The 25,765-nt window shown below is 36.9% G+C and overlaps 1 protein-coding gene across 2 annotated transcripts; it reads left to right on the forward strand.

Moving 5' to 3' along the window:
• Positions 1–133: 133 nt before the first annotated feature.
• On the forward strand, positions 134–25,379 carry LOC144632253 (uncharacterized). Of its 2 annotated transcripts, none has more exons than XM_078490848.1 (32): positions 134–266; positions 1,259–1,330; positions 2,022–2,096; positions 3,391–3,465; positions 3,847–3,957; positions 5,672–5,858; positions 6,055–6,181; positions 6,714–6,994; positions 7,828–8,079; positions 8,913–8,986; positions 9,676–9,805; positions 10,198–10,235; positions 10,493–10,642; positions 10,855–10,983; positions 11,752–11,810; positions 13,091–13,155; positions 13,615–13,685; positions 14,180–14,242; positions 14,925–14,981; positions 16,045–16,105; positions 16,300–16,350; positions 17,865–17,935; positions 18,978–19,154; positions 19,637–19,729; positions 20,323–20,359; positions 21,257–21,339; positions 21,695–21,768; positions 21,923–21,974; positions 22,446–22,532; positions 23,065–23,156; positions 24,511–24,543; positions 25,147–25,379. In XM_078490848.1, exons 1-32 carry the CDS (start codon positions 144–146, stop codon positions 25,169–25,171), a joined length of 3,075 nt encoding a protein of 1,024 aa, XP_078346974.1. In that variant the 5' UTR covers positions 134–143; the 3' UTR covers positions 25,172–25,379. The 2 variants fall into 2 exon arrangements, with proteins under 2 accessions (XP_078346974.1, XP_078346975.1); XM_078490849.1 differs by having other exon boundaries at positions 10,496–10,642.
• The last annotated feature ends 386 nt before the right edge of the window (positions 25,380–25,765 follow it).

The following is a 25,765-nucleotide window of genomic DNA, read 5'->3' on the forward strand; positions in this document are numbered from 1 at the left end:
TGTTGTGGATCTTCTTTTCCCTTTCCGTCTGCGTTAAATTCTCAAGCTTAGAAATTATCTGCCCATTTTAACTTGTAAATTAATGGAGAAGGGACAAGTCGTTCCTATTTGGTAGCTTTGTGAGGTGTCTGTGGCTAATTATCATGTCTTCACCAAGGGCGCGAACGCGAAGCCGCGAAACCAAGATGTCCGACAACAAACCAGTGATCGGCCTTCGTCCCATCAAGGAAAGGAACAAACGATCAGAAGCTATGATCGAAGAACAGGTAAAATGTCTTTAACGATTATCAAGTTGTATGCCTTAGGAATGTCAGTTTTCAGAATTGGTAAATAAATTATTTAATAATTTCTGATCTTTAATCCGGAAATTGGCTGCCTATCAGATTTCAACTTCGAATGATTTGGGCGCGAAATCAAACGAAAAGTCAGAAATTCGGAAAGCGAAAATACGTAGATTGAATTGTGCTTCTTAATTATTTGATTGAAATAAAATAATAAATAAATTACCGGCACTACGGTACTACTGTACATGTACATTAGTATTGTATTCAGTCTCGTCTAGTAAAATTTGCTTATACATGTACGTAAGCTTATATTGTAATATTGTATATTGTAACACACTGCTATATATTTTTGCACAGTTGAAAAAGGCCTCGATTGGTGTTATCCACATCCATTCAGCTATTGGTTTCAGCTGATAACAAATTAACCTTGGCCTTGACAATCAACCTCATGCAATATTAGTTGGTAAAAATTTTCATGATTAGTAAAATAATATTAACTCTCTCCTCTCTCACGTAAAAGAGGGGGGTGAATAAGGGTGCGCAAATCCGCTGATCTGTTCAATTTTTTGGCCAAATCTGTTAATCTGCCACTATTCTCATTCAGATCCGAATACGCATCACTTGAAAACTTTGTGTGGGATAGTTGCACTGTAATGGACAGTACATGTAGATGTTGTTTTTATGCCGAATTTTAAAAAAGTTTCATTTCATTGCTTGTTTTCGGTACAAAAGTGACCCACACTTTGTCTGGTATCCACAATCTGAACTTACCGACATAGCAAGTCCAGAATCCGGGCGAAATTTCTCAGTTAATCCGCGAATCCGTTCAATATTAATATTGCAAAAATCCACAATCCGTTTGTTTTTTAAGGCCAAATCCGTCGATCTGTGAACCTATTCATCCCCCTCCTAAAACGATATTTTTTAACTGAAGTGGTTACAAGCGAAGTGTTCTAATTTGCTTCTCAATGTAGATTTTATTCATGAGGAAAACTCAAAGTGCTTTACAGAAAACCTTAGAAAACCTTGAAAAGGCTATAACAGAGGTAAGAATCAAACTCTTACTTGAAATTAAAGATTTAAAATGCTCAAGAAAGTTTGGTTTTATTCTAGACCAAATTTTAGCTGCCTCACCTGACGTAGTTTTATTTCCCAAGACAGAATTCTCTCAAAGGTGTGGATAACCAGAGGTTAGAATTCAAGAGATCTTGAGGGGTGGGCAGAGTTCAGGATCTGTTAAATTTTTGCCCTGGTTAGTGTGGAGCCCCATAGTTTTGCTGCTAAATATTATTTTGCCACAGAGTGGAGAGCTCTAATCACAATTCCCTGTAGAATCAAGAGCCCAATTTTTTTTTTTTTTTTTTTTTTTTTGGGGGGGGGGGGGAGGGAAGGGACAGGAGAAAAAGCAGCTGACAATACTGCATTGTTACTAAATGTATAAAGAATGCCTTAATTAAGTGGCTTTAAATAACAACGTTAATAAACTTTCGAAAATTCTCTAGAATTGTGTGTTAATTGCAAACATAAGAAAAACTTGTCTAGGAAGTTAAGGTTGACCAGCAAGCTATTTATATCAGTATAACAGAGGAGATAAACTCCAGTCTTCCCTGTTTTAAAGCCAGCAATTGAATGGACAGTTCTCACGTTTAAGCCCAGAAAATCCATATATGCATCAGTTTCTCTGCTGTCTCTGGCTTTGTTTGTTAGATCTTTAATGTCCATGTCATTTCTTTATAGGATGATATGCAAAAGAGTGAAGAGGAGTTACAGCTACTTTTCAGCAAAAGTGAAGAACTTCTTATAATAGTCCAGGTACTTACAGTTGTTAAGTAACTAAACAAGAAAGTGTGTTGAACTTCTTGACACACACTCACACACTCACTCAGGTCCTTAGCCCAGCGTGGAGCATAACCCCGAATAAGCGCCGCAGTCCCCATGCGGTGCTTATTTCAAGAGTTTCGCTTAACTTAAAATGGCACTTCAAAGCAATTCAAAAACAAGCTTGAACATTTCTTTGCATCAAAAGCGATGTTTTGCGGTTATAAGTGATTGTTTTATCTCATCTCCCATTAGTTTTCTATTCAACACTCTTACAATATGTAGTTCTGCAAATGCTGTGAAGGCCCCAAAATTTGCCATGACAGCTAGCACCACTTCTGTCTCAGAAAGAGACAAATACTGACAATCAAAGATAAGATTCTTTGTGGCATCCAAATTTTAAATAAGCGCCGCCCTCAAATAAGAGCCGCCCTCGAATAAGCACCGCACTTGAGGCGCGGAAAATTTAATAAGCGCCGCAGCGCTTATTCGAGTAAATACAGTATGCCTCTCCATCTGCTTCTGTGCTGGGCCAGCCTTTCTAGTGTGGTCCAAGTGTGGCCCCAACTCATCATTAAAGCCTCCACACCCCTTTGCCCTGAGTTTGTGTCCATGAGCCACTGCTCAAAACAAGGGATTTTGTGTCAGAGTGAAAGAAAAATCACTTAACTTAAGTGTCAAAGTATCTACTGTAGCACTGTCATACTTATTGTGGATACTGTAAATAAGCAAACAAACATTGTAAATGGAACTGACAGAAACTTGTTAAAAATGTCAACTGGCAGAAAGCTGACCATTTGGTCATTTACAAAGAATAGTGGAGTTGACTTTGAGACTACTAAACACAAATCCATCTGATAGCAGGGAGGAGGATTTGAACCTGGGACCTCCAGATTGCAAGTGTAGTGCCCGGGGGGGGGGGGCACTCCCATATATGAGCTATATAGGTATGTGCCGCTGTGAAGGGTATGGTTTTCAAGGAGTTTAGTCTGGGATAGGGTATAGAAATCAGAGAGTTTTGGTCTAGAATAGGGTATCATTTTCCGAGAAACTGATCAGTGGTATGAAGAATTAAGTCCAGAATAGGAATAGAAACTCGGAAGAGAAAGAGGCTTCCATAGACGTGAATAAAATCATTGTGACGTTGGTTGACAGATAATTTTACAAAGCCTTTAAATAATGTAACATTAACATGCAGATACCAAAATGAAAGATGGGCCCTGCAGTACATTTGTGTTGAATGTTTTACAATGTATAGGTGATAAGAATGTACTTCTTTCACTTGTAGGTTTTAATGAAAATTCGAAATGAGCTTGCTCATGGACGGCTGGACCTGGAGCGGGCTATAAAAACAAACTCTGGGGTAAGATTAATTAATAATCGATAGTATGGACAGGCAAATGTTTTGGCTTATTGTCGTCACATGTGACATACAATGTACATCTGTAGAACTTTCAGTATACATAATAAAATATTAATCCATCAAAACGACAAACAACTACTTGGCATTGATTTTTTTATCCATATGAGACACTAATTTATTTGAATGACACTTTATTTTTGGCATCATTTGCTATTAGAAACTGTGAAATTGTTTAACATTTCATTCACACCTCTGCTAATGAACACCTCCCATAAGAGAACACCTTTCTTATGCCACACACAAAACTGTTGTTTTAACTTCACATAAGTTTGAAGTACAGGCTTTAAGAAAAGCATTTTAAACTCTTTAATTTATACACAGATTGATGCAGCCAAAAAGAGAGTAAAATGGCTACAAGACAGATTGGAAAAAGTTCTGCTTACTGCAAGAAGCTACTGTCATTTGTATAACAGAACTTTACTAAGAAGCAAGGTAAGGGTTTTTTTTTTAAAAAATGAGCCTCTCTATGGGTATTTCTAGCGGAATCGAAGATGCTAAGATCACCACGGAAAAAAACAAGATATCAAGATTGAAGTGACGATCTGAAATCGACCAAAATTGGCATGATCATCATCAAATTTAACACTACAAATAACAATATAAAACTGTCAAAACTCGTAAACACTACAAACCAAATATATCTGTGTTTTTTTTAGTTTTGGCATTTGACTGTATTTCACAAAAATACAAACCAATCAAAGTTAATAAAATTGTGAAGAAAACGAAGACCGTGGGTACCCATAGAGAGGCTCAAATTCCACGATAATATTTTTTTCTTAAAAAATGGCTGCATGGACACAATTGAGACATTTGCATGGGAATGTACAAAATTCCACTTAGAAGTTGTCATCAAAGAGTTTTCACTAGAACACACACACTTATCTCATTTTCACCCAACTTGCTCAAGATGATGACCAATTTTATTTTACACACTTCTACATTTTGGCAACAGAAAACTGGTTTGCAAACTTTACAGTGCTTTATGCTTTAATCAAACTGAGTTTAAGAACTGTGGGAGGTGAAGTTGTCAATTTCCACCCTCACTCCTTGCATTTTGTTCAGCCTTAGTTAACAGAAGCCACCAGAAAGTTATATTAAAATTTTAAATTAAAAAAATTTAATATTAAATTTATTTTTAAAAATTAATTTACTTTAAAAATTTAAATAAAATTAATTTAACTAAATTAAAAAAAATTTAATCATGGGAAAAACTTACAACATTTGTATATTTTCTTTTTAACCAGATACACCTAAGATTCAAGTTTGTGTGAAAAGTACTCAATACTTTTTTAAAAATTTTTTAATTGAATTTCACTTTTTTTAATTTAAACTTTTTAATTAAATTTAAATTGAATTTAAATTAATAAAATTTTAATTTAACTAAAAATATTTAAATTCAATAAAAAATAATTTTATTAATTTATTTTTAATAATATTTTAAATTATACTTAATATTTTATTTCATTTTAATCAGAATTAAATTAATAATTTTTAATTTAAATTTAACTTAAAAATAAAAATTTAATTTAATTTATATCTTAATTTAAATTAATTTCAAATTTAATGAATTTAATGTAATATTAACTTAATAAAAGTTAATTTTAATTTTAATTTAAAATTAATAACAATATCTAAATTTAAATTCAATTTATTTTGAATTAAATTTAACTTTAATTCAAATTAATTAAAAAATTAATTAAATTTAAATTAAAACTAAATTAAAATAATTAAATAAAACAATTAAATTAAAAAAATTGATTTTCAAAGTTTCATAGGTTTGGTCGCTCATCGGAAATTGGCTGATGTCTGATGAAATCCCAAAAAAATCTCTTAGACCAAAATCTCTCAGACCACAATTTTGTCTTGTACGACCAGGATGGTGTCTTAGTAGGACAAATGTCGTTTCAAGTGAGAAAAAAAAAAATGATTTGCAGCCCTGTTGGCTCCATTTGAACTTACCGTAGCCTAATTTACATTTTGCCACATTTAAACTCATCACCAGGAGATGAGCTTGGGGAAGGTGCCTTTGATAATGGTTCAAAGCCTTCACCCTTAAGGGTGCTTAGAGCTAGAAACGAACTGCACAACCACTCCTAGGTGAGTTTTAAAGCTTGATATGCGTTTGTCATTTATAATTCCAAACCAGACACCCAAATCTGGGTTAAAAGATCAGATTTCAGAGAGAATATGGAATAGACTGTCTGAGGGGCAACAACAAATGCTGCTTGATAGTGAGAAAAAGAGAGAACCCAATACTATGGAGGACGACGTACGTGCATCACCCATCGTGAAGGAAATCACAAGAATGCAAATGCCACACATTGATTCAACAGGTAACACTGTAGTTGACATTGCTGTTGAACATTTGCTTTTCTTCAGAGTACAATAATGTTTACATGTTAAAAGCTTTATGTTCATACAGTACAGTACACACTATTAGAGGAAGGAGTCTCCGATAATGTTACTCGTTTATTAATTTTGTAAAACGAATTAATTATATTACTTTATTGTATTTACTTTAAATTTTAGAATCAATGAAAGCTGAGGAGAATGTAGATGCAAATGAAGAACCAGAGCATCCAGTGATAGTCGCAGATACAGCACAAGAGAGTGATGGCAAAGATCTTGTTAGGGATAAAAACATCTCTCATAAAAGGTGCACACATGCAACTTCACTTGAAAATCGAGATTGATCGGTGTCCTTTTGCAAGCAGAAGCAAAACATTATTTTGGGTTTAGATTGAAGTGTATTGTTGTTTTATGCATTTGATCTCAATTGACGTACAACACATGTACATACATAATGTGCAAATTCAGCACTAAACAGTAGGGATCGAGCAGCCTATACATGTAAGTAATCAGGGCCGTGCCTAGCAGGGGGCAGGAGGGGCAGTTGCCCCTACCAGGAAAACTAAAACACTAAGAAAACTAAAGAAAAAAATAGAAAAACTAAACTAAAAATACCCCAGTTGCCCCCACCAGGAAAACTTGCCTCCACAGACAAAAAACCCTGGGTAATCACCCTTATTTAGACTGATATGATTGTAGGCTACAAGTAACCCCTTCTTTAGCATGCACTCTACTGGATGAGAATTTAAAATCAAAGCTTCGTTTCCTGAATTAAAGCATGAATTTGACTGTGTATTAAACTTCTGTCATTTCTTTTTGTTTTTGTTTGTTTTTTACAGGAAACAGAGGAAGAGGTCAGATGGTTCCAAAGGAAGTAACAACAAATCATCGTCAAGTAATTTAATGCAACTGTTTCCACCGACAAGTCCACAAGATCGTCAGTCTGATCAGGAATCTGACACTACTGCCGAGCCACAATCAGAACCAGAAGACTTTGATGATCGACGATCAGATTCCATTGCAAGCTCAGTGGCCATTCATGAGTTAGAGACAAGTGAATCTGAAGCCAGAGAACGTATTCCAACAGAAGAGGTCTCTGAGACTGATGAAACACCAAATGGTAAATTTAAAACATTTATATGTTGCAGTTTATTTTTTATCTCAGTTAATTTCTGCAATTTCAACTACTTTAGTTTTTAAAATTAAGGCACCTCCCCCTGCCACTGTCTTGAACCCTCTCCACCATCCTTACTTACCCACCCCTACCATCTGCTGTTATCCCCCCCCCAAGTATTATCATCTTATTTTGTTTTCCTTTTTTTAATTACTAAACGTAATTATGGTTTTAGTTTGAAGTTTCATTTTGTAATCCAGTTTCAGTTGATAATAAAATGCTGAGACAAATAAAAGAAAGTACAAATAAGACTCAACTTATAATTTTTAAAGGCAAGGAGCCAGTGAGAAGGAATTGCAACAGGACAGTATACGTAGTGTCACCAAATAGTTTGGTGACACCTAATGCAACAAAATCATGGAAAACCAACACTCACAATTATTGTAAATGCCTGTTTTCCATGAATTTGTTGTGTCAGAAGTAGCTTCGGCTTAAAGCTCTGAGTTCAAAAATAGCTTAATAATTAATCTTTATTGAGGAAGCGATACGTTGACCACAGAGTGGTTTACAGTAGGGTCCTCTATTAAGATTAAAGAAGTGTTAAAACTCTAGTGAAAATAACTTTATTACAAAATGCCAATTTAAGACTACCGCTATATAAATTAAACTAGAAGTTAATACCAATTGCATGCATTACATACTTAATTAATAGCTGATTTAAGAACTACAAAAAACCTTGGCTATCAAACATTAATTATGTTGAATTCTGTATAATTAGCGTTTATGGCCAGGACAAAATAGGTATTGTTCAGAGCTCACAGTAATGACTGTTGTTTTAGATGGAGTGGATTCCTCCCTTTCAACACCCAACAAAGTCAGAACTGGCAAAGAAGGATATGAAGACTTAAAAGCAGTGTCAAAGACAGGCACAGTTAAACAAGGAGACGATGATGATGTCGATGATGACAAAGTTGCAGAGTACTGGAGCTCAGACCATCATAAGTTTGAGTGGTCTGGTTATATGCAGAGTCTTAATCCACGTTCTTGGCATGCCCTTGGACTTGGGGTCCCTGAAAGCTTCTTGGCAAAAGGTTGGTGTTCTTTTTGCTAGTTTTCAGGCTAGTTCTACGTTGAGTTTAAGTTACACATGTAGGTATGCCTCAAGTCAATTGGCCCATACAGCCGGAGCTTATCCTAGTTTTCATAGCATTAAGCAAATAGGGATATTTCTACTCCCCTGTGGATGAGATGCTAGTCCATTGTGGGATTACTGCCCAGCATTAAATTTGCCGGTACTCATTTATACACCTGGGCGGAGAAAGGCACCGTGAGAGTAAAGTGTCTTGCCCAAATAAAACAACACAATGACCCCGCTTGGTTGAATAATCAGAATTTTGTTGAAAATCTCCTTTTTCATTCACAAAATACTTACTGTAGTTTAACGTCTGTTAAAAATAAGTCTGCCTCAAGTCAAGTGGCCCATACAGCCGGAGCTTATCCCAGTTTTCATAGCATTAAGCAACTAGGAGTATTTCTACTCCCCTGTGGATGGGATGCTAGTCCATTGCGAGGTTATCGTCCAGCATTAAATTCGCCCTGGCACTCATTTATACACCTGGGTGGGGAAAGGCACCATGAGAGAGAGAAGTGTCTTGCCCAAATATAACAACACAACGACTCCTGCTAGGTTAAATAATCAGAACTTCATTGTTGTCCTTTTTTGTTCTAAGAAAAACTTACTGCAGTTATATAAACCTCTGGTTATGATGTGGTTTAAATAATTATATTTATTTTGGTTTAAAACTACAAAGGACACGAGCAATACAACACAGTGAACAAGTGAAAACGTAATTGCAAGCAATTTATTACATATACCGGTAGTCAATACTTAAAAATTTCTTTTTCTTCCACTGTGTGCATGCAGAAAAGCCAAGCTTTGACCCAGATCTTCCCTGGAAGGAGAAACCAATGAAAGTCAACAGTGTCATTGACGTACATGTAAGTATTTATAAGGCATGTGATAGAAAACATATACAGTTTTGGTTAAGGTAATTAATGGTTGGGCTGATGGTTATACATCTGACTGAAGAAAAATAATTTGACCCATGAAAAGCATAAACCATAAATGATGCAACCCAAGACTAGTTAGTGTTTACAGTCAACTCTCGCCTTGCGGGCACTTGCTATAATTTACGGACAAAATCCAGATCCCCAGCGAAAGAGGTTTGACTGGAAATGACTCCCGCTATTACGGACTTCCGCTATAATGGCCACTAAATGATGCCCTGAGCGTGTCTGCTATAACGAGAGTTGACTGTAATGGGAAATTGGGAAAAGATAATCGTCGTCTATGATAGAATGAACATTATTAAGACAGGTTGCATATATCATGCTCTTAGGGTTCTCAAAAAAAAATTATAAATAAATGGAATATTTTTATTTACTAAACTTACGTGTGTACTGTTTACCCAGAATCCCATTCAGTGTTATCGTTGATGGTTTGTGCTTTTCAACATTTCTTCTTTCTTTTTTTTTTTTGGCTTAAAAAAAATTCTTAAATTTAAAATAAAATCAAACCACCTGCTACACAGTATAAATTAAACTTTCAAATTGTCATACTGAGTGGACGTTACCTGTAAGCCTAATTAACAACCCTTGTATGTTTATTAATGAATTTCTTCTTGTAGAAAATTGCTTTGGATAAATTACTGGTTAGACTTCATAAAATGTATGAAGCGATTGGCCAAGCAACTCAAGCAACGATAGATCCAACTTTAAAAGATGAAAAAATAGAGACGGTGATGGGAAAACTTGAATGTAAGTATACATGGACATGGATTGAAGGACTTTGAACAAGATTCAATGAAAGTAGGTGGCTATACCCTTGTGCAGCGCCCTTCGGGGAGCAATATGAGAAGTTGGAAATGTCTCACCTTCATCAGCAATTTTATAGGGAATTTAGCCAGTGATTCACGACAGAATACTTTTCGGAACTCTGGCAGATGACACGTCTTTTCAAAAGCCCTGTAGTGATTAGCATGACTTGTACTGATAAAATGGCATGAAGTGGACAATTTCTTCTACCTTTTTGTGAGTTTGATCATGTATTAATTGCTAGCATTCAGTGGAACAATTTGTTTGTTTTGACTAACTTTTTTAATAAGTTAATTTAATATTTTCATTTCATGTTGTTTTTATTTTGTATGTAGTGGAAGTGGAGGGAGGTTCAGTTATGGAAAAACAGCAGGTACTAATAAATTACATAAATAATTTATAACTTCATATGTTAATTTATTTTGTAAAAATAGCTTATAAATACTTACTAATAATATTTAATGAAGGTCCTAGAGTTTTTTTTGTTGCTTGACGTTTCAAATAATATTAATTTGGTGAAAAAATAATACCATCTGCAATTAACATAACAGCCAGGATTAACTCTAAAATAATGCAGTATCTTGTATGAGAAAAGTTTCAAAAAAACATGTTTTGATCATCTGTTCTCAGCAGGTCGCACAACCATTAGTATCAAAACAAGCCAGCCATATCAGTTTACCTCACATTGCTAGTCCGGCAGTTGGACAAAAGAGCACATTCTCCATGGAGAAGTACCCTGTTATTATACATGAACCAACCGCTATCAGGACAGCAAGACATGTAGGTGTTGTTACATGTGGCTAATTTGTTATAAACTTTAAAAAATGTCTTTTCCTGTTGTGTGAACATTAACATTAACTTTGTTTTGAATGGTGTAAATATTTTATTTACATAAAACCATTAACGCTTTCAATTGGTGAGATGGCATGTACCAGACAAGTACGGTATATTATATCTCATGTATATCACACAGTTATTTTATTACTTTGTAGAATCCCAAAAAGCTCTATCCTCAACATTCATCTACATGGTGTGAAGATATTGAAGAGGCCTATAAGATGCCAAGAATTGTCAAAGTAGAAGCAAAACCTAAACCACACAGAGCAAAAAGTGTTGTGCAGGTAAGTAAATGGTTGTGCGGGGTGTTATAAGCACTTACTCAATTACTAACCCCTTTGTGCGCCAAGGGATGCTTGAGGCCTTTCAAAATAATTTTCCACCCCTCTTGATCTTCAGCTGCTGCTGCTGCACCTGCCCATGAATTCCAACACATTTCTTCCCGGTCTTTCTCTGTGCTTCTCCTCCAGGTCATTTGCGGTCTGCCTCGTCTTTTTTTCCCTTCTGGTGCCTAGTCCAGTGCAGTTCTGGCGATGTTAATGTTACTTAGCTGTTTGTAGGACGTACCCAATCCATCTCCATCTTCGTATCTTTATCTTTACAGAAAATGGCTTTGTGTTGGTCTGATGATACAATTTCTTGTTGATATTTGATTTGGCCAGAGGTTATAAGCACCAGTTAAGCACTTACTGCACCTTTCTATAACACACAAACCCTGCTTTATCAATGGTTATGATTTTTGCTTTACAATCTATCATCTAGTATGGTCTGTTTGGTGAACACTCCTGGACACATTTTCAGATAGACACCTTTCCTAGATGGGCACCATTCTATAAGGCCAACAACTCTGTAAGATGAACTCCTTTCTTAGACAAAAACCCTGTCTCTAATATGGACAACTTTGAGATAGACACTTCAGTCTCTTAGATGAACATCTCTGTAAAATAGACACTCTCTCAGTGGGATCTGTAGGATATAGGATGTATGCCTCTACCTCAAATCAACAGTTTTTGCTGTTTTCTCATTTTAAATTTTTTTTTATTTTATTCCAGTCACGTTATTTGCCACGAAAACAGGAAAGTCCCAAGAATGAGCGTCAGTTGTCAGAATTGTAAGTTCTCAAGACGTGAATCATGTTGTTAATAGTAATCCAACATTTTGTACTTTTTATTATTACTTGTATAATATTATGTTGCATCTGATACATATAAACAAAACTCTATGAAATGATAAATATCCATATACAGCCAACCCAAGTTATGATCTCAATTCTTATCCTTTCACCCGCTTTCAGTGTTATGTGCATAGCTATCTTTCTACATTCATCTTTTGACGTGCTGTTTGAAATGAACCAATAAAAACCAATGCATACTGGTGTCGGTTTCATGCAAATGGGCCCACAAGTTCAGAAGATCATGCTAGTGGGCTGTGTTTGATAGATTACGATCTGTCTTGTTTGTTAAGCACGTTGAAAGATGGATGTCGATAGAAGGCTGAGCTATGCACATAACACTGATAGCGGGTGTAAGTTCAATCAAACCTGTCCTTTTGGACACCTCCCTAGACTCAGTAGACTCAGTTCAAAAGAAACCAAAACACACATACACTCTACCTCTGTGAGTAAAATGTTTACCTCTTTAATACACTGACACTCTTCCTTGTTCCTTTAGTGTCAGTATTATTTAAAGAGGTTCAACTTTTTACGTCTGTACAAATAAATACAGTCGAATCTGTCCTTATGGACACCTCCATAATACGGACACTTTTCCCTGTCACTTTGCTGTCCGTATTAAAGAGTAGGTTTGACTGAACTGTACTGTTTTAATGTTGGTACTTGTAGTTTTCTGCATTATGAATTGTGAAATGAATTCTTCACTTTAAAGTAATTAAGTGTACTACCGTAATGATTCAATTAAGCGACCGGGGCGCTTATTTACTTTTGGCACCTTAAGGGAGGGCGCTTATTCGAGTCAGGGCGCTTATTCGGGACAGGGTGCTAAATTATTTTTTTGTAAAACAACCAAATGTTCAAAACAAAACTTAATATATATTAAAACAACTAACAATAAAATAAACTGTAACAGTAACAAATTGTTGAAAGTTCAGTTACTTTTACAATAATTGTCATTTTAGCAGTAAATATATACATGTACAGTATAGTGAATGTTCACGAGTTTATCTTTTCGACGTCGACGACTTCAGTAGGGGCAGTTAGCCAAAATAGGAGCGCTTTAGAATAGGGGCGCATAAAAGAATGGGGGCGCTTATTAACAAAAGCACATTCGAAGGGGGTGCTTATTCGGAAGGGGGCGCTTATTGGAAGGAGGGGCTAAATCGAATCATTACAGTATGCTATTACTCTTAAACAACATTTACATTATGCAATTTCAGGGATCTTGCCAATAAATCAATTTGGAAGCCATCTATGGTAATGAAGATAGTAACAGCACTGAAAGGTATGCTCGTTTGTCATAATGTTGGTAGTTCATTTTGGTTGTCAGTTTTCACGCCTTAGGGGGTCGCCAGGCTCGTCCTTTCTTCCAGTTTGGTAGCATGAAATGATTCTGGGTTAACATGTGGGACTGCGGTACTCATCCTAAAAGACTCTGATGTGTAGTGATCTAAGGAAGAGGCTTAAATACCTAATTGTTAATTAGTTTGCAGGAACTTAATTTCACGAAAATCAAAAAAATACGTTAAAGGCATTAAAAATATGTTTAAACACGTCAAATAATTTTAGGGGTCTTAAATCGCGAAAATCATGAAAATTAAGTCCCGCGAAAATACATGTAAGTAACAATAAGGTACCAGAATTAGTGTTGTCTTTGGTTTAACTTAATTGTTAATCATTATTTTACTATAAAAGAAATAATATTGTTAAAGTGTGTCATTTCCAAGTTTTGATTTCTCTGCAGTGTTTAGTCCAATGGACAGAGAGAAATCTTTGGTTTTAGATCATGATGGTCCAAAATGGAGCAGAATTCAGGTACAGTGCTTGATCATGATTAAAGGGACTGTGTCACGGATTTTACCAGATTTTTGAACAGCCAAAATTGATATTTGTGTCGTAGGAAACTTAAAAATAATGGTCCAATTTTATTAACAATTGCTATTTTAGAGCACTGAAACTGTTTAAAAGCGCGTTTGGCTGCGGATGGCTTGGATGGAAATGGATTGCAGTTTGAAAACGCTAGCCAACGTTTTCAAATTGTTTCAGGGCGCCTTCAAAAAAATCGATATCTATAGCCAACGTTTGATTTCTATCCCCAAATAAAGGTTATATCTTCAGTTAAATGTTCAAAGATAATGTTTTTCATGGGTAAAGTTGGCTACCACTTATTATAGAACAGTTTAGACCCAAAATCTGCGAAATTTCCGTCACATAGTCCATTTAAATCATTCTAATGTCAGCACAGCATGAATGCTGTAGAAAGGGCCAGTTTTGAGTGTACTGTTTATTTATCATTTTGTTTCTTGTAGACTCTGTTAGGTGAAGAAGGTGTGTTATCTTCAAACTCGATAATAGCTGCTGAAGCTGCTAAGGTAAGCACCATCTTGAACTCACTTACATGTATCTCAAACTCCCCACTTTGTCGAATAAAACGTCATTTCCCTTCATTGGTCGTGTTTTTTCTTATCACTCATATACTGTTAAAATAACCCCTTTTTCTCAAACTTCGCTTTTTTGGACAACTTTTTTTCCTTGGGAGTTCCAGATAGTGGGGGCCTACTGTTAACTAAATGGGTGAACTAATGTTGATCCACGCGTGTTTAGTTTAAAGATGAATTCCAGTCCGTACTGCTCAATCTCGGCTGCAATGTTTATGTGAGCCTCACACGAAGGAATGTTTACAAGCAAAACTAAAAATTCTGTGACAAACTTACCTTTTTCTTCTTTATTAACGCCAGATATTCTTGCAGAACAAATAATAACAAGTAGGAGAACCTTGACGCCATTTCAAACCGACATTTCAGCTCATCGGGAATTCTTGAACGAAACGAACCGTAATGGCAGACTAAAAAACTTCATATATGCTGTCACCGAAGTGTAACGTTTCAACGAATTCAAAACAAAAACGAAAACAAACCCCGAGTCTGCGCAGTACGGACTGGAAATCAGCTTTAATAATTGAATAATTACAATAACTTAGAAACTAAGACATGTAAATGACCAGGGCATCCATTGAATTTTTAACAGAATTTGTTTCTTTGTTTCTTTGTTCAGACTATTGGTCAGTTGAAGTGCCGTGAGAAGTGTGTGGTAGATACTCTTACTGAAGTGGTAAGTATTCTTTAAATTGTGTTAAAAATGTCTGCTATGGAACGTGTGGTCACTAAATGATTAGTGTGCTGATCTCTTAATCCAGAGGTCAATGTTTGAGATTAGCCAGGATCATTGTATTGTATTATCCACCAAGACATTTTACTCTTTAAATGCCTCTCTTTGTCCTTAAGTAAAAATTGTTATTACTGGATCGGAGAAACCGGCCACAATATCCTGTAATGGACTACATGCCCATCCAGGGGGGGGGGGGGGGTAGTGATGCTCCTAGTTGCTTTATGCTCTGTAGCAACCAGAGTTAAACATTTGTACTGAAGAGCCTTTCTGATCCGTGCACTGGAACAGACTTTTGGGCCAGTGACTTGCTGTCACTACCTATAATTGTATTTAAGATGTCTTCTTTTAAAAACATGTGAACAAAATGGCCAGAGTATGACTGAATATGTACCACGGCTGTACCACTTGTTTGTCGCAGACATACAGTTGCTGGGTATCTGTTGACTTTTTCATATACCCTATAAGGGCTGCAACGATACACCGGTGCACGGGTGAATCATGATATTTTTTGTCAAGATACGAATATTGGTATTTGAACGAAATATTGCATTATCGAAAAACAATAAAATATTCTTCATCAGCATTCAAAAATACTGTTTTTAATGACTTTTTTACCCGAGACAAAACCCTCAATACGATTTATTAAACTGAGGGACGAGAAAGTTTCTGCTTCACTCCCGATCAGCTGTGTCAGTTGTCAACTGACACAGCCTTGTGTACATGTGCCCACAAGCAAAATCATGCGGATCATGAGAACTTTACTTTGCAAATAAGTTTTCGCTGTTGAAAACGTTGAAAAAACTGAGTTACCAACAGAATTTTTTAAATTTTATTGCACTTGTCAGTTGTATGTAATGTTGTATCGTATCGTGTGTTGTGGCGCTTGTATCGAGGTAGGTATCGTATTGTGAGAAAAGGTATCGTTGCAGCCAAACCCTATTCACATTTAATCAGGAAGAAAGCTCAGCTCCAATTGTGATGAGAATTTTTTTTTCTTCTTTCTCAGATAAAACTAAAAAGAGACCCCAAGGTGTGTTACGAAGCAAGCAAAGCATTGATCTTGTTAGGTAAGCTTTTTCACACATCGTTATTTGTTTACAGTTATCGTTTTTAACCTTAAAATAATGTGCTTCCTGTGACCAGTTCTGAGAACAAGAGAAGCATCCAGAACGAAAAAATGCTGATTTCACAATTACACTGACGTTAAATAGGTCCAGTTGCAAAATGATGATATCAGTTGTTTGTAATTTTTATTTCACAGGGACATGGGATCCACATGCCATGGGGGTCATTAGACAGTACATTAAAAAAGGTGAGGAGATGCTATATGGTCGTAGAGAGGTTTAGCTATAGTTCCAGGGCTCCACGCCCCAAAAGCAGAGCTCCAGGTTCCAACGTTTTAAAGATGATTTCCAGTCCGTACTGCGCAGCCTCGGGGTTTGTTTACGTTTTTGTTTTGAATTCGTTGAAACGTTACACTTCGGTGACAGCATACATGACGTTTTTTAGTCCGCCATTACAGTTCGTTTCGTTCAAGAATTTCCGATGAGCTGAAACGTCGGTTTGAAATAGCGTCAAGGTTCTTCTACTCGTTATTATTTGTTCTGCAAGGATATCTGGCGTTAATAATGAAGAAAAAGGTAAGTTTGTCGCGGAATTTTTAGTTTTGCTTGTAAACATTCCCATCGTGTGGGCTCACATAAACATTGCAGCCGAGTTTGCGCAGTACGGACTGGAATTCATCTTTAAGGGCTCCAGATTGTGCAACAAAAACATGTTAGGACTCCACACAGTAGAAAGATGGGCTCCGGGCTCTACAGTGAAGTGTTAAAAGGTTCCTGGTCTGTATTCTGTAGCCTGTGTACAGGCGGTTGTACACTGGTTACCCTGTGGCCATTCCCTCCTCACTTTGGCACTCTGGTATTGCACAGACAATTTAGCATTGAAAAGATACTAAATCGCAGATATATTTCCTGTACAATAAGAATAGTTTTTAACTCGGAAAAGAGTTGTAGTGGGCGAAGTGAATTCACTCCATCACTCCTTCACTCGTTTCCTGTTATACATATGCACGCAATGCGTGCAAGTGTTTTAAGGCCTCTAGAGAATTAGACCTTTTCTCTGATACCTACATTTCTTGTTAAATTACATAAAATTAACATGCTTAGTCACCAACCGAAATATTGTATTCATGTCAGTTTTCTTGAAATAACATTATGATATTTATTCAGCTATAAGCTGAGACCGTAAACCTTTGGTTTTTTAAAACCAGTTGGAAAAAACTAACCCAAAACACTCAGCTAAAGATGAATTTATTTCAGTACGATTTGGTGAAAAAAAAATCGCTCGACTTATGGCCAATGATATTATTATTATTATTTGTATTAGCAAACCTTTATTTGTCAGTTTGCTGTTTTCGATTCTTGTTTCATAATAACTTTTCCGAGTTTAGTGGCTTATAGCCACTTTTAGTTTTTAGTATAAGATCAAAGTCTATTTTGTTGAAATAGACTAATACTTTAATGCAAAAAGGCTTGAAGATTATCACAAAGCAGTTTTTAATGACTTTTCATAAAGCTGACTTCATCTAAATGGTGACACCCTTCATTTTTAACCAATTGGATCTCAGAATTACACAGTTAGAAACATGCAAACGATGGAAATATGGGTGTTCTATTTATGTTTTGCACCTGATTGGCCAAAATGTCAATTCTGCGATCCTGTGACTGGTTTAGAGCATGCATGTTGCAAAGAACTCCACAAAGCTGCCGGAACAAAAAAAGAAAAGGTGAAACGGTACTCTAATATTTTTCCTTTACCTTCCAGGAAATAAGGCTGTTGTATTGGAATTGTTATCAACGATGGCCAAAGCAAGAGACATAGCTTTCGTTGATAAGGTAAACATTATCATCCAAAAAGAAATCTTTACAACATCACTTTGTTGTCAACCACAGAGGTGAAAATAAAGAAATTGTGCTGATGTACTAACAAATTCTCAGAACTGACGTTATTAGAAATGTATGGAAATCAGTAAGAAACTAACTTCTTATTGAGGTGCGCATATTTCGCGACACTTCAATTTCGCGATTTTGCGCCGAAAAATTTTGTATTTTGAATCACTTCAATTTCGCGTTTTTGTGTAAGACACAATTTACTTTTCCTATTTAACATGTCTTAGAACTACATAAATCGACTTCATCAAAGGAACAATAACATCAAAATTAACAATAACCCAAGGCTCGGCAATAGAGACAACAGAGCAGTTCTCACAATGTCCTCAAGTAGGTCATGCTTGTACGTAAGTTATTGTTGTTAAGTCAATTGACTACAGCATCTGTTTACATTAAAAATTCCTTCCTACTGTTCTGTGGTACTAACCTTATTCTTTCTTTTTTATTGACATAATGTGAGTCACTTAATTTTTGCGTCATGTCATGTTTGCGACACTTATTGTTCGCTTCACTTTAATCTCGCGTGTCGCGAAAATTTCATGTTATAAGGTAGGACTCAGATACCCCGGTGGACTCCCATTGGAAAGGGATGGAAATGCTTGTCAGAATATTTTAATTAAATCGCGAAAAGAGGCCAATCTGAGCGTAGCTTAAGCTTTTTTGAGCCCCCACCTTCCCCCCCCCCCCCCCTCCAAAAAAAAATACCATTTGTCAAGAATGCCAACACAGAAGGGCGGCGGTTTTTTATGTCTTCACGTCCAACCCTAATCAAGACGTTGACGACTGAAAAAAATATATAAGTGATGCCAAAATCCTTATTTTACACCCCTAAGTGAGACGCAGGAACATTGCCGTCCCTTTTAATATAGTAGTAACCCTCTCGGTATAGAGTAACCCCCCGTCTCAGCTAGTTCTCAAATGGTATCAGCAATAAAATACGAGCATTATTTTTTATTACTTATTATTATTTTTATTTTTATTACATCAGACCACCCATGAGTTTAAACAGTTGGTCAGTTTACTCATATATACAATTAAGACCCAGTCCCCTGAGCTGGCGTTTCATGCAGCCGTGAGCCTGGGTCGGCTGTGCGTGGTTGAACCATTCTCAAAAACGTACCTCATTACCAGACTTCCTGGGCTGTCGCCTCGTGACAAGGGAGAGGTGAGTTCTTTATGTTCAATCTAATATGCTCTACCCCCACCCCCAAGGAGCATCCTTAGTCCCTTCTGCATGTAGAGATCTTAGTCTCCCAGTGGAGGACAATCTCGTTCCCAGAGCCTGCGTCTCTCTTGACCAATGGTTGGGAAACTCAACGGCTCTAGACGAATCCAAAACTTGGAACCAGCAAATCCTGGTTTCAGTTTGATTATGCGCGTGCGCCTGAGATTGTGGATGAAATGAACAAGTTTTCAACAGACAATCAGATGTGGCCGTGTTTTTGGCGGGCTTTCAGATTAGCCCTGAGGTCCCTATCCCTGGCGCAGACCAGAACGATCGCGGGGCCTTTGGGGACGAGATTGACAGTTAGATGATTTGTCAGTGGTGTGGTATTTACTTCCATATTCGAGATAGAGGTTTTTGTGCTGTACTGATTGCAGCTAAATGAAAGTCTTCTGTCCTATTTAATTTTTTTTTTATCAAAGGCTCTGTACGTTTTGATCAAACAAATGAACTGCAAGGAAAAACTGGTTGTGGATGCTTTATTAGAACAGCTGAGCACAGCTCATAACTGGAAGGTGAGACTATTAATTCTTTCTTTTTTATGCATTTTACAAGTCACTCTAAAACGACAAGCATATTGAGAAATTGGGAATACTTTTAAATAACTTTATTTCAAAAGTCAAACTTTGTAAATTTTAAGAGGTTAATGTATCAAGTGACGTTGTCGTGCCAGAAATGATCAGGACTAGTGTTTTAGTTTTTTACCTATAACATCTGTCGCGGTTTTCTTAACAAAGCCATTTAAAAATCATTCCTGTCTAATAAAAAGAACAAACAAACAAAAACAAATAATGCAATGCAAAGCTGAGACATAAGTAACCGGTGGCGGGAAAATGCGGGAAAGCGCACGCCACGAGTGCCAAGCGCGGGAAAACACACACCACGTCACCATTTCCAAGCGTGGGAAATTAAAACGCGACTTGCCCAGTTCACATAAAAAAAGAAACATTTAGAGCATGTTGCATGAGTTTCTTGAACTTGTTACTAACAATTACGTAAAATTGCAGAACTTATCAAGCGTAAATACAAAAAAAACATATATTAACATTCAATAGTCATTCGAAACTTCTCTAATGTTCATATATTTACTTTTTATCTTGCTCTACAGCTCAGAATGGAAGCAGCCGATTTGCTCATATTTATCGGTACGTAGCTTAGATTTGGTTTTTAATAGCCTGTTGTTTCATAATTAAAGGGACTATATCAAATGGGATTTCGCAGATTTTTGATCTAAACTGTTCTGAAGTCAGTGGCAACTTAACCCATTAAAAACAATATCTTTGAACATCTAAAGGAAGATAGAACCTTACTTTGTGGATAGAAATTAAGCTACGGCTATAAATATCGATTTTTTGAAGACGCGCGGAAACAATTTGAAAACGTTTGCCTAACGTTTTCAAATTGCAATCCGCTTCCATCCGCGCCATCCGCAGCCAATAATGCTAGTTAACAGTTTGGGTGCTCTTATATAGCAATTTTTAATAAAAATGGACTATTATTTTAAGGTTTCATGCGACACAAATATAAAAAAATCTGGTAAAATCCGTGACATAGTCCCTTTAAGCTTATATAAGAATTAGAGGGGACAACAAATATAGAAATTATTCTTTCAAAGAAAAATTCTCTACATTTCTGGTTTTCCTTCATTGAGCTAAACCCTTTTAACCGTGTTTTAATTTATAATTAATTTTTGAAACGACTGGTAATTTTTTAGACAACTATAGTGGTCTGCAGATTTGAAGTTTCTCTGTCCATATATGCAAAAAAAATGTTTTGCTTTCTATCTCATTTGTGCGTGTTTGTAGTTATCATTGTGAAGAAGACGACAGTAGCTTTCTGGCAAATTATTCATTCATGTTCTTTTTTTTTTTTTCCACATATTTATTGCCATTTTGAAAATACATTAAAATACATTAAGTGTTTACAAAGACTCTCATAAGCTATTATATAGTATATAAGTATATTAATTTTTGTAAGCTATTAATTTTGTAAACTATTAATTGTATATAAGTACCACCTATTCATTCATGTTCTTGCTTTAGGAGCAAGAGACGTGTTCAAGGTTAAAAGTCCTGACGAAGTGTTTGACGCACTGGAAAGACTGCTTTGGGATCACGCTAACAGAGTAAGAATAAAGTACAAGTTTAACTGTGTGTCAATCGATTTACCTCTATAACAACTCTTTGGGTCCACTTCTTTAAAAAAAAAAGAGATAATTAACAATTGTTACAAAAGTTAAAAGTTAGATGATTATAACATAGATCTAAATGAATACCTGTTGACAATAGGAAAGGAAAGCCAGTTAAAGTGTTCCACGCTTATTTGTATTTCATCAACAAAATGCCCTGGTCTTTTTTAAAGATAAGATAACGGAAGAATTTTAGTGTCTGGTGCTAAAAACCTTTAATTTTCTTTTGACATTCTGAAATGAGTAGGGTCTCAAAAGATCAATCTATTAATGTTGCTTTATTTTTATGTAGGAGTTGAGAAGTAAAGTGTCTGAAGCATTGAATTCACTCGACTTAAGACAGAGAGCATGTCAACTGGTGCTCAGGTACACTTCAAATCGTTTTATAAACTTTGCGTGAAGAATTGAAATTTAACGTATTGTCAAACGTATCCCCTTGTATAAGTAACACTTTTTATGGTCGAGCGTTTTGTTATCACTTCATATATGTCATTAATTTTCCTTTCACCTTCGTTTTTAGGCGGCTAGAAGACCCTGCAGAAGAAGTCCGAGGACGCGCGGTCATTTCATTGGTATGTAAATGAAGTTGTCAACTGCTGCTCCATGTTATTATGACCTGGTCGCAAGCTTCTAAGAACCAATCAACATGTCAACATAAACGGTTTCTAACTTAACACAAGCACTCTGAAAGTTCACGTTTTAAGCAGCGGTTTACCATCAATTTACCATACTAGAAACTGCGCAACAGAGAGGGAAAGAATTTTGACCGCCTTACAAATAATCGAGGATTCTAAAATTTTTCCAAGTTTTAACTACCGTCAATTTCTTACTTCCACAAATCGTAATTTACACTAAGCGAGACGACGAGCATCCCCGCTTCTTTTATATTTAAGGTCCCACCCATAAGGCTAAGGTCATCGTGTTGTGATGGTGCAAGACGCTTTGCTTTCATAGTGCATGTCCTTCCCCGGGTAGATAGTCTGTTACCCCGCTTGGAATTCTTTGTGACTACGCTTTACGGGGTGGTGTTATCTCTTTCCCAGGCCACTTTAGAAATGAAGGGAGTGAAGGAAATGAAGGCGCTGTTGGACATATTAGAACTGGATTCTAGTGTTTACGTCAGAATACAGGTGAGGTCAACAACTTCGTGTCTATACGAGATTTCTATTGCAATACCGTAAAATTCTGGTTATAAGCCAGGGGGGTTTTGGGTGGGCATATAAGCGGAGGGGCTTATATTCGAAACGAGCCACGGGAGTGTTGATTGAAATACGTTTTAGAGTTACACATTTAGCCCCATTGAAATACGTTTTAGAGACTGTCATCCGGCAGAGGGGGGCTTATAATCGGATGTATTTTTTTGTTTCCAGGTAGATGGGCCTATAACCGGGGGACGGGATTCAATAAGCCTATGTTGTGTTGTGTTGTGTTGTGTTGTGTTGTGTTGTGTTGTGTTGTGTTGTGTTGTGTTGTGTTGTGTTGTGTTGTGTTGTGTTGTGTTGTGTTGTGTTGTGTTGTGTTGTGTTGTGTTGTGTTGTGTTGTGTTGTGTTGTGTTGTGTTGTGTTGTGTTGTGTTGTGTTGTGTTGTGTTGTGTTGTGTTGTGTTGTGTTGTGTTGTGTTGTGTTGTGTTGTGAATTGATATTTTGATCTTGTTCTTTCAGGTTGTAAGAGCGTTCGGTCTCATGGAGTGGAACGACCCAAGAATCCTTCGAAGTCTTAGAGAGCGAGAAAAAGGAGAAGGGACCCTAGCAACGTAAGAGCTTGATCGATTGAGATAATACTTGTACAGTGCAACACAATAATATTTATGCGTCGCTGTTTACATTTGCTGATCAACAGCGCTTTACAATAAACAGATAGAAAACAACACCTAAAACAAATTATAAACAAAAATGCAACAACTGTATAATAAAGCAGTAAATAATAAAACACGTACCCTGCAGGCGACAGGCGATTTTCGCTGCTTCGAACATCTTCTTCGCCTGTGGCTTTAATTCACCGCAAACAATACTTCGATTTCTTAGTAACTTTCTGCAGATTTCTGCACCTGCTTTCAATATTATTACACCAAATGTCTTTTTTATGAAAAGGAAAGCACTGGTGTAACCTCAGTGTAACGAGCCCGCCCGTGAAATTTGTTACACATATATTGAACGTCGGATATATCGAACCAAATTTTCTTTGCTGTGTTTGATTGTTTGCTTGTTTGTTTCGGATTTCTTGTTTATTCTTATCAAGTCTTTGATCGATGATTGGTGCGTGGCGGTCATTTGAGCCGTTCTTCCCAGCTGACTTCACGCTAAAGAAACCAGCCTCTTTCAATTTTGTTGCCATGCTCCTTTACTAGGCCTTTGGCTTCCTCTTTTAAAGCCCGGAGAAACGGAGGCGCAAGAAGACGCAAATTGAAAAACTTGCGTCTACTTGCGTCTCCGTTTGGCCAGGACTTGCGTGCACCTTGGTCGAGATCAAATTTGCACGCAAGTCAACGCAAGTTTTTCGCTGTTTGGCCACCTAACGCAAGTCAACGCACAGTAGCATTGAAATGCACTTGCGAGTAAACTTGCGAGTCCGTTTGGCCAGCCAACGCAAGTCTGTACGCAAGTTCAACTTGCGACTACTTGCGTCCACTTGCGTTACCGTTTAAGCCTGGTTTCCATATGATCGCAGACGATCGCAAAATCACATTACCGAACCGTGTGGTCGCAAAGATCGAAGAGTGAACTGTTTCCATATGATCGCAAAAGATCGCAGACGATCGCAGAAGTGTTGAATGATGGGATCGATTATCAATATTATGGGATAAATTTTGATCGCAGCTGATCGCAGTCGATCGCAATTGTGTTTCCATATGATCGCACCGATCGCAGACGATCGCAGGGAATAGAACTTGGTTCTATTTTCTGCGATCGTGTGCGATCGATCGCAGACGATCGCAAACGATCGCAAAAGTGTGTTTCCATATGATCGCAGATCGCAGAACCTACAATTCTGCGATCCTCTGCGATCCATTGCGATCGTCTGCGATCATATGGAAACCAGGCTTATTAGCCAGGACTTTAGATCTCATTTAACTGTCATTAAATTTATTACTCGCTGTTCTTTTTCAGGGAAGCAAGGAAAACAATTGCGTATCTTGTTGGGTTAGTATTTTCTTGTGTGCTCAGTTTCGAAGTAAAATGTAAGACGCCAAATACACATGGCACATTCCGTTTAACCAGTGTGTTTGAAGTCGCGATCGTTTATAAGATAAACACTTAAAAAACAAAATAACCGTATCGTAAATCCTACTGTGCTTTCACCTCTCTGCTTTAAGCCCCGTCCCTCTACTTTGGGAGTACAAACTCTGAACCGTCCCTCCAACCTACCCCCACCCCCACAAAAACGAACCGGACAGAGAAAGAAGCAGCACGTCACCAAATGTCAATAGAACCGCCGGCCAAGGCAGGAAAACCAGGGAAAAATACCAAAAATCATATCATATCAAAATTCCCTGACTTGTTACTTGACTTTTCCCTAATGAAAATAAAATTTCCCTGACCAAATAAATACAATGTGTTAGATATAGTAGCGGCCTCCAGCCTTCCCTTCAAAAAAAAAAAAAATCGGTGGGATCACAGTGACCTGAAATGTTTTTTTCCAGCCTTCAATGGTATTAAATTGGAGGTGTCATAATTTCAATTTTCCTGAATTTTCTCCAAAATGTCAATTTTTCCCTGACTCAATCAGATTTTACTTTCTTTCAGCGGCAAAACCACCGTGGACGAATAATTTCAATCCAGACCTCCGACGAACACAGCAGCTCAACATTGTCTGAGCAGTGCGCGGGGAACTGGTTAGGACATTGTGTTGTAGTTGTTGACATTTGCTAGTCTTTTTATTTTTCGTACCTGTAAGTTAATGTCAATTACTCTCTTGTAAATACTCGGCGACGATTATTTATTTTACAGTAATAAATTCGAACTTATTTTTGCTAAAATCCAATGCGTCTTAGTCTTTTGTGAATGCTACGGTAGCTACTGAAACAACTTTATTCTGTTTCCTTCTGTCGCTTCTCCTTCTTAATTTCCAGGACACTATAAAGCTCTCGTTCATTTTACAACTTGGGAGTCTGGATTCGAAGCTAACATCTGTCCCGTCCTCTTGTCTCGTTCGGAGAATATGGTGGGTTTTTAACAACCTATACGATTTGTAAACGAGCTCAGCAGTGCTATTTCTTTCTGTTGTTCTGCTGATTTCAAACTTCGGCAGGGACGGCCTGACTTCTTCTGGGAATGAGCTCATCCCCACTCATTCCCAGAGTCAGGCCGTTTTTGACGAAATATTGGAAAATTACGTCTTTCAGCCCAACCGTAGAGTCAATCT

The sequence above is a fragment of the Oculina patagonica genome, chromosome 12, assembly GCF_052425735.1.
Source record: "Oculina patagonica isolate OP01 chromosome 12, crgOcupat, whole genome shotgun sequence".
Classification (NCBI taxonomy): domain Eukaryota; kingdom Metazoa; phylum Cnidaria; class Anthozoa; order Scleractinia; family Oculinidae; genus Oculina; species Oculina patagonica.

Coding starts and splice junctions, on each gene's coding strand:
- LOC144632253 (XM_078490848.1), top strand. CDS start 144: ATGTCTTCACCAAGGGCGCGAACGCGAAGCCGCGAAACCAAGATGTCC. Junction 10,643..10,854: donor CTATCAGGACAGCAAGACAT/GTAGGTGTTGTT, acceptor ATTACTTTGTAG/AATCCCAAAAAGCTCTATCC. Junction 16,351..17,864: donor TAGACAGTACATTAAAAAAG/GTGAGGAGATGC, acceptor TTTACCTTCCAG/GAAATAAGGCTGTTGTATTG.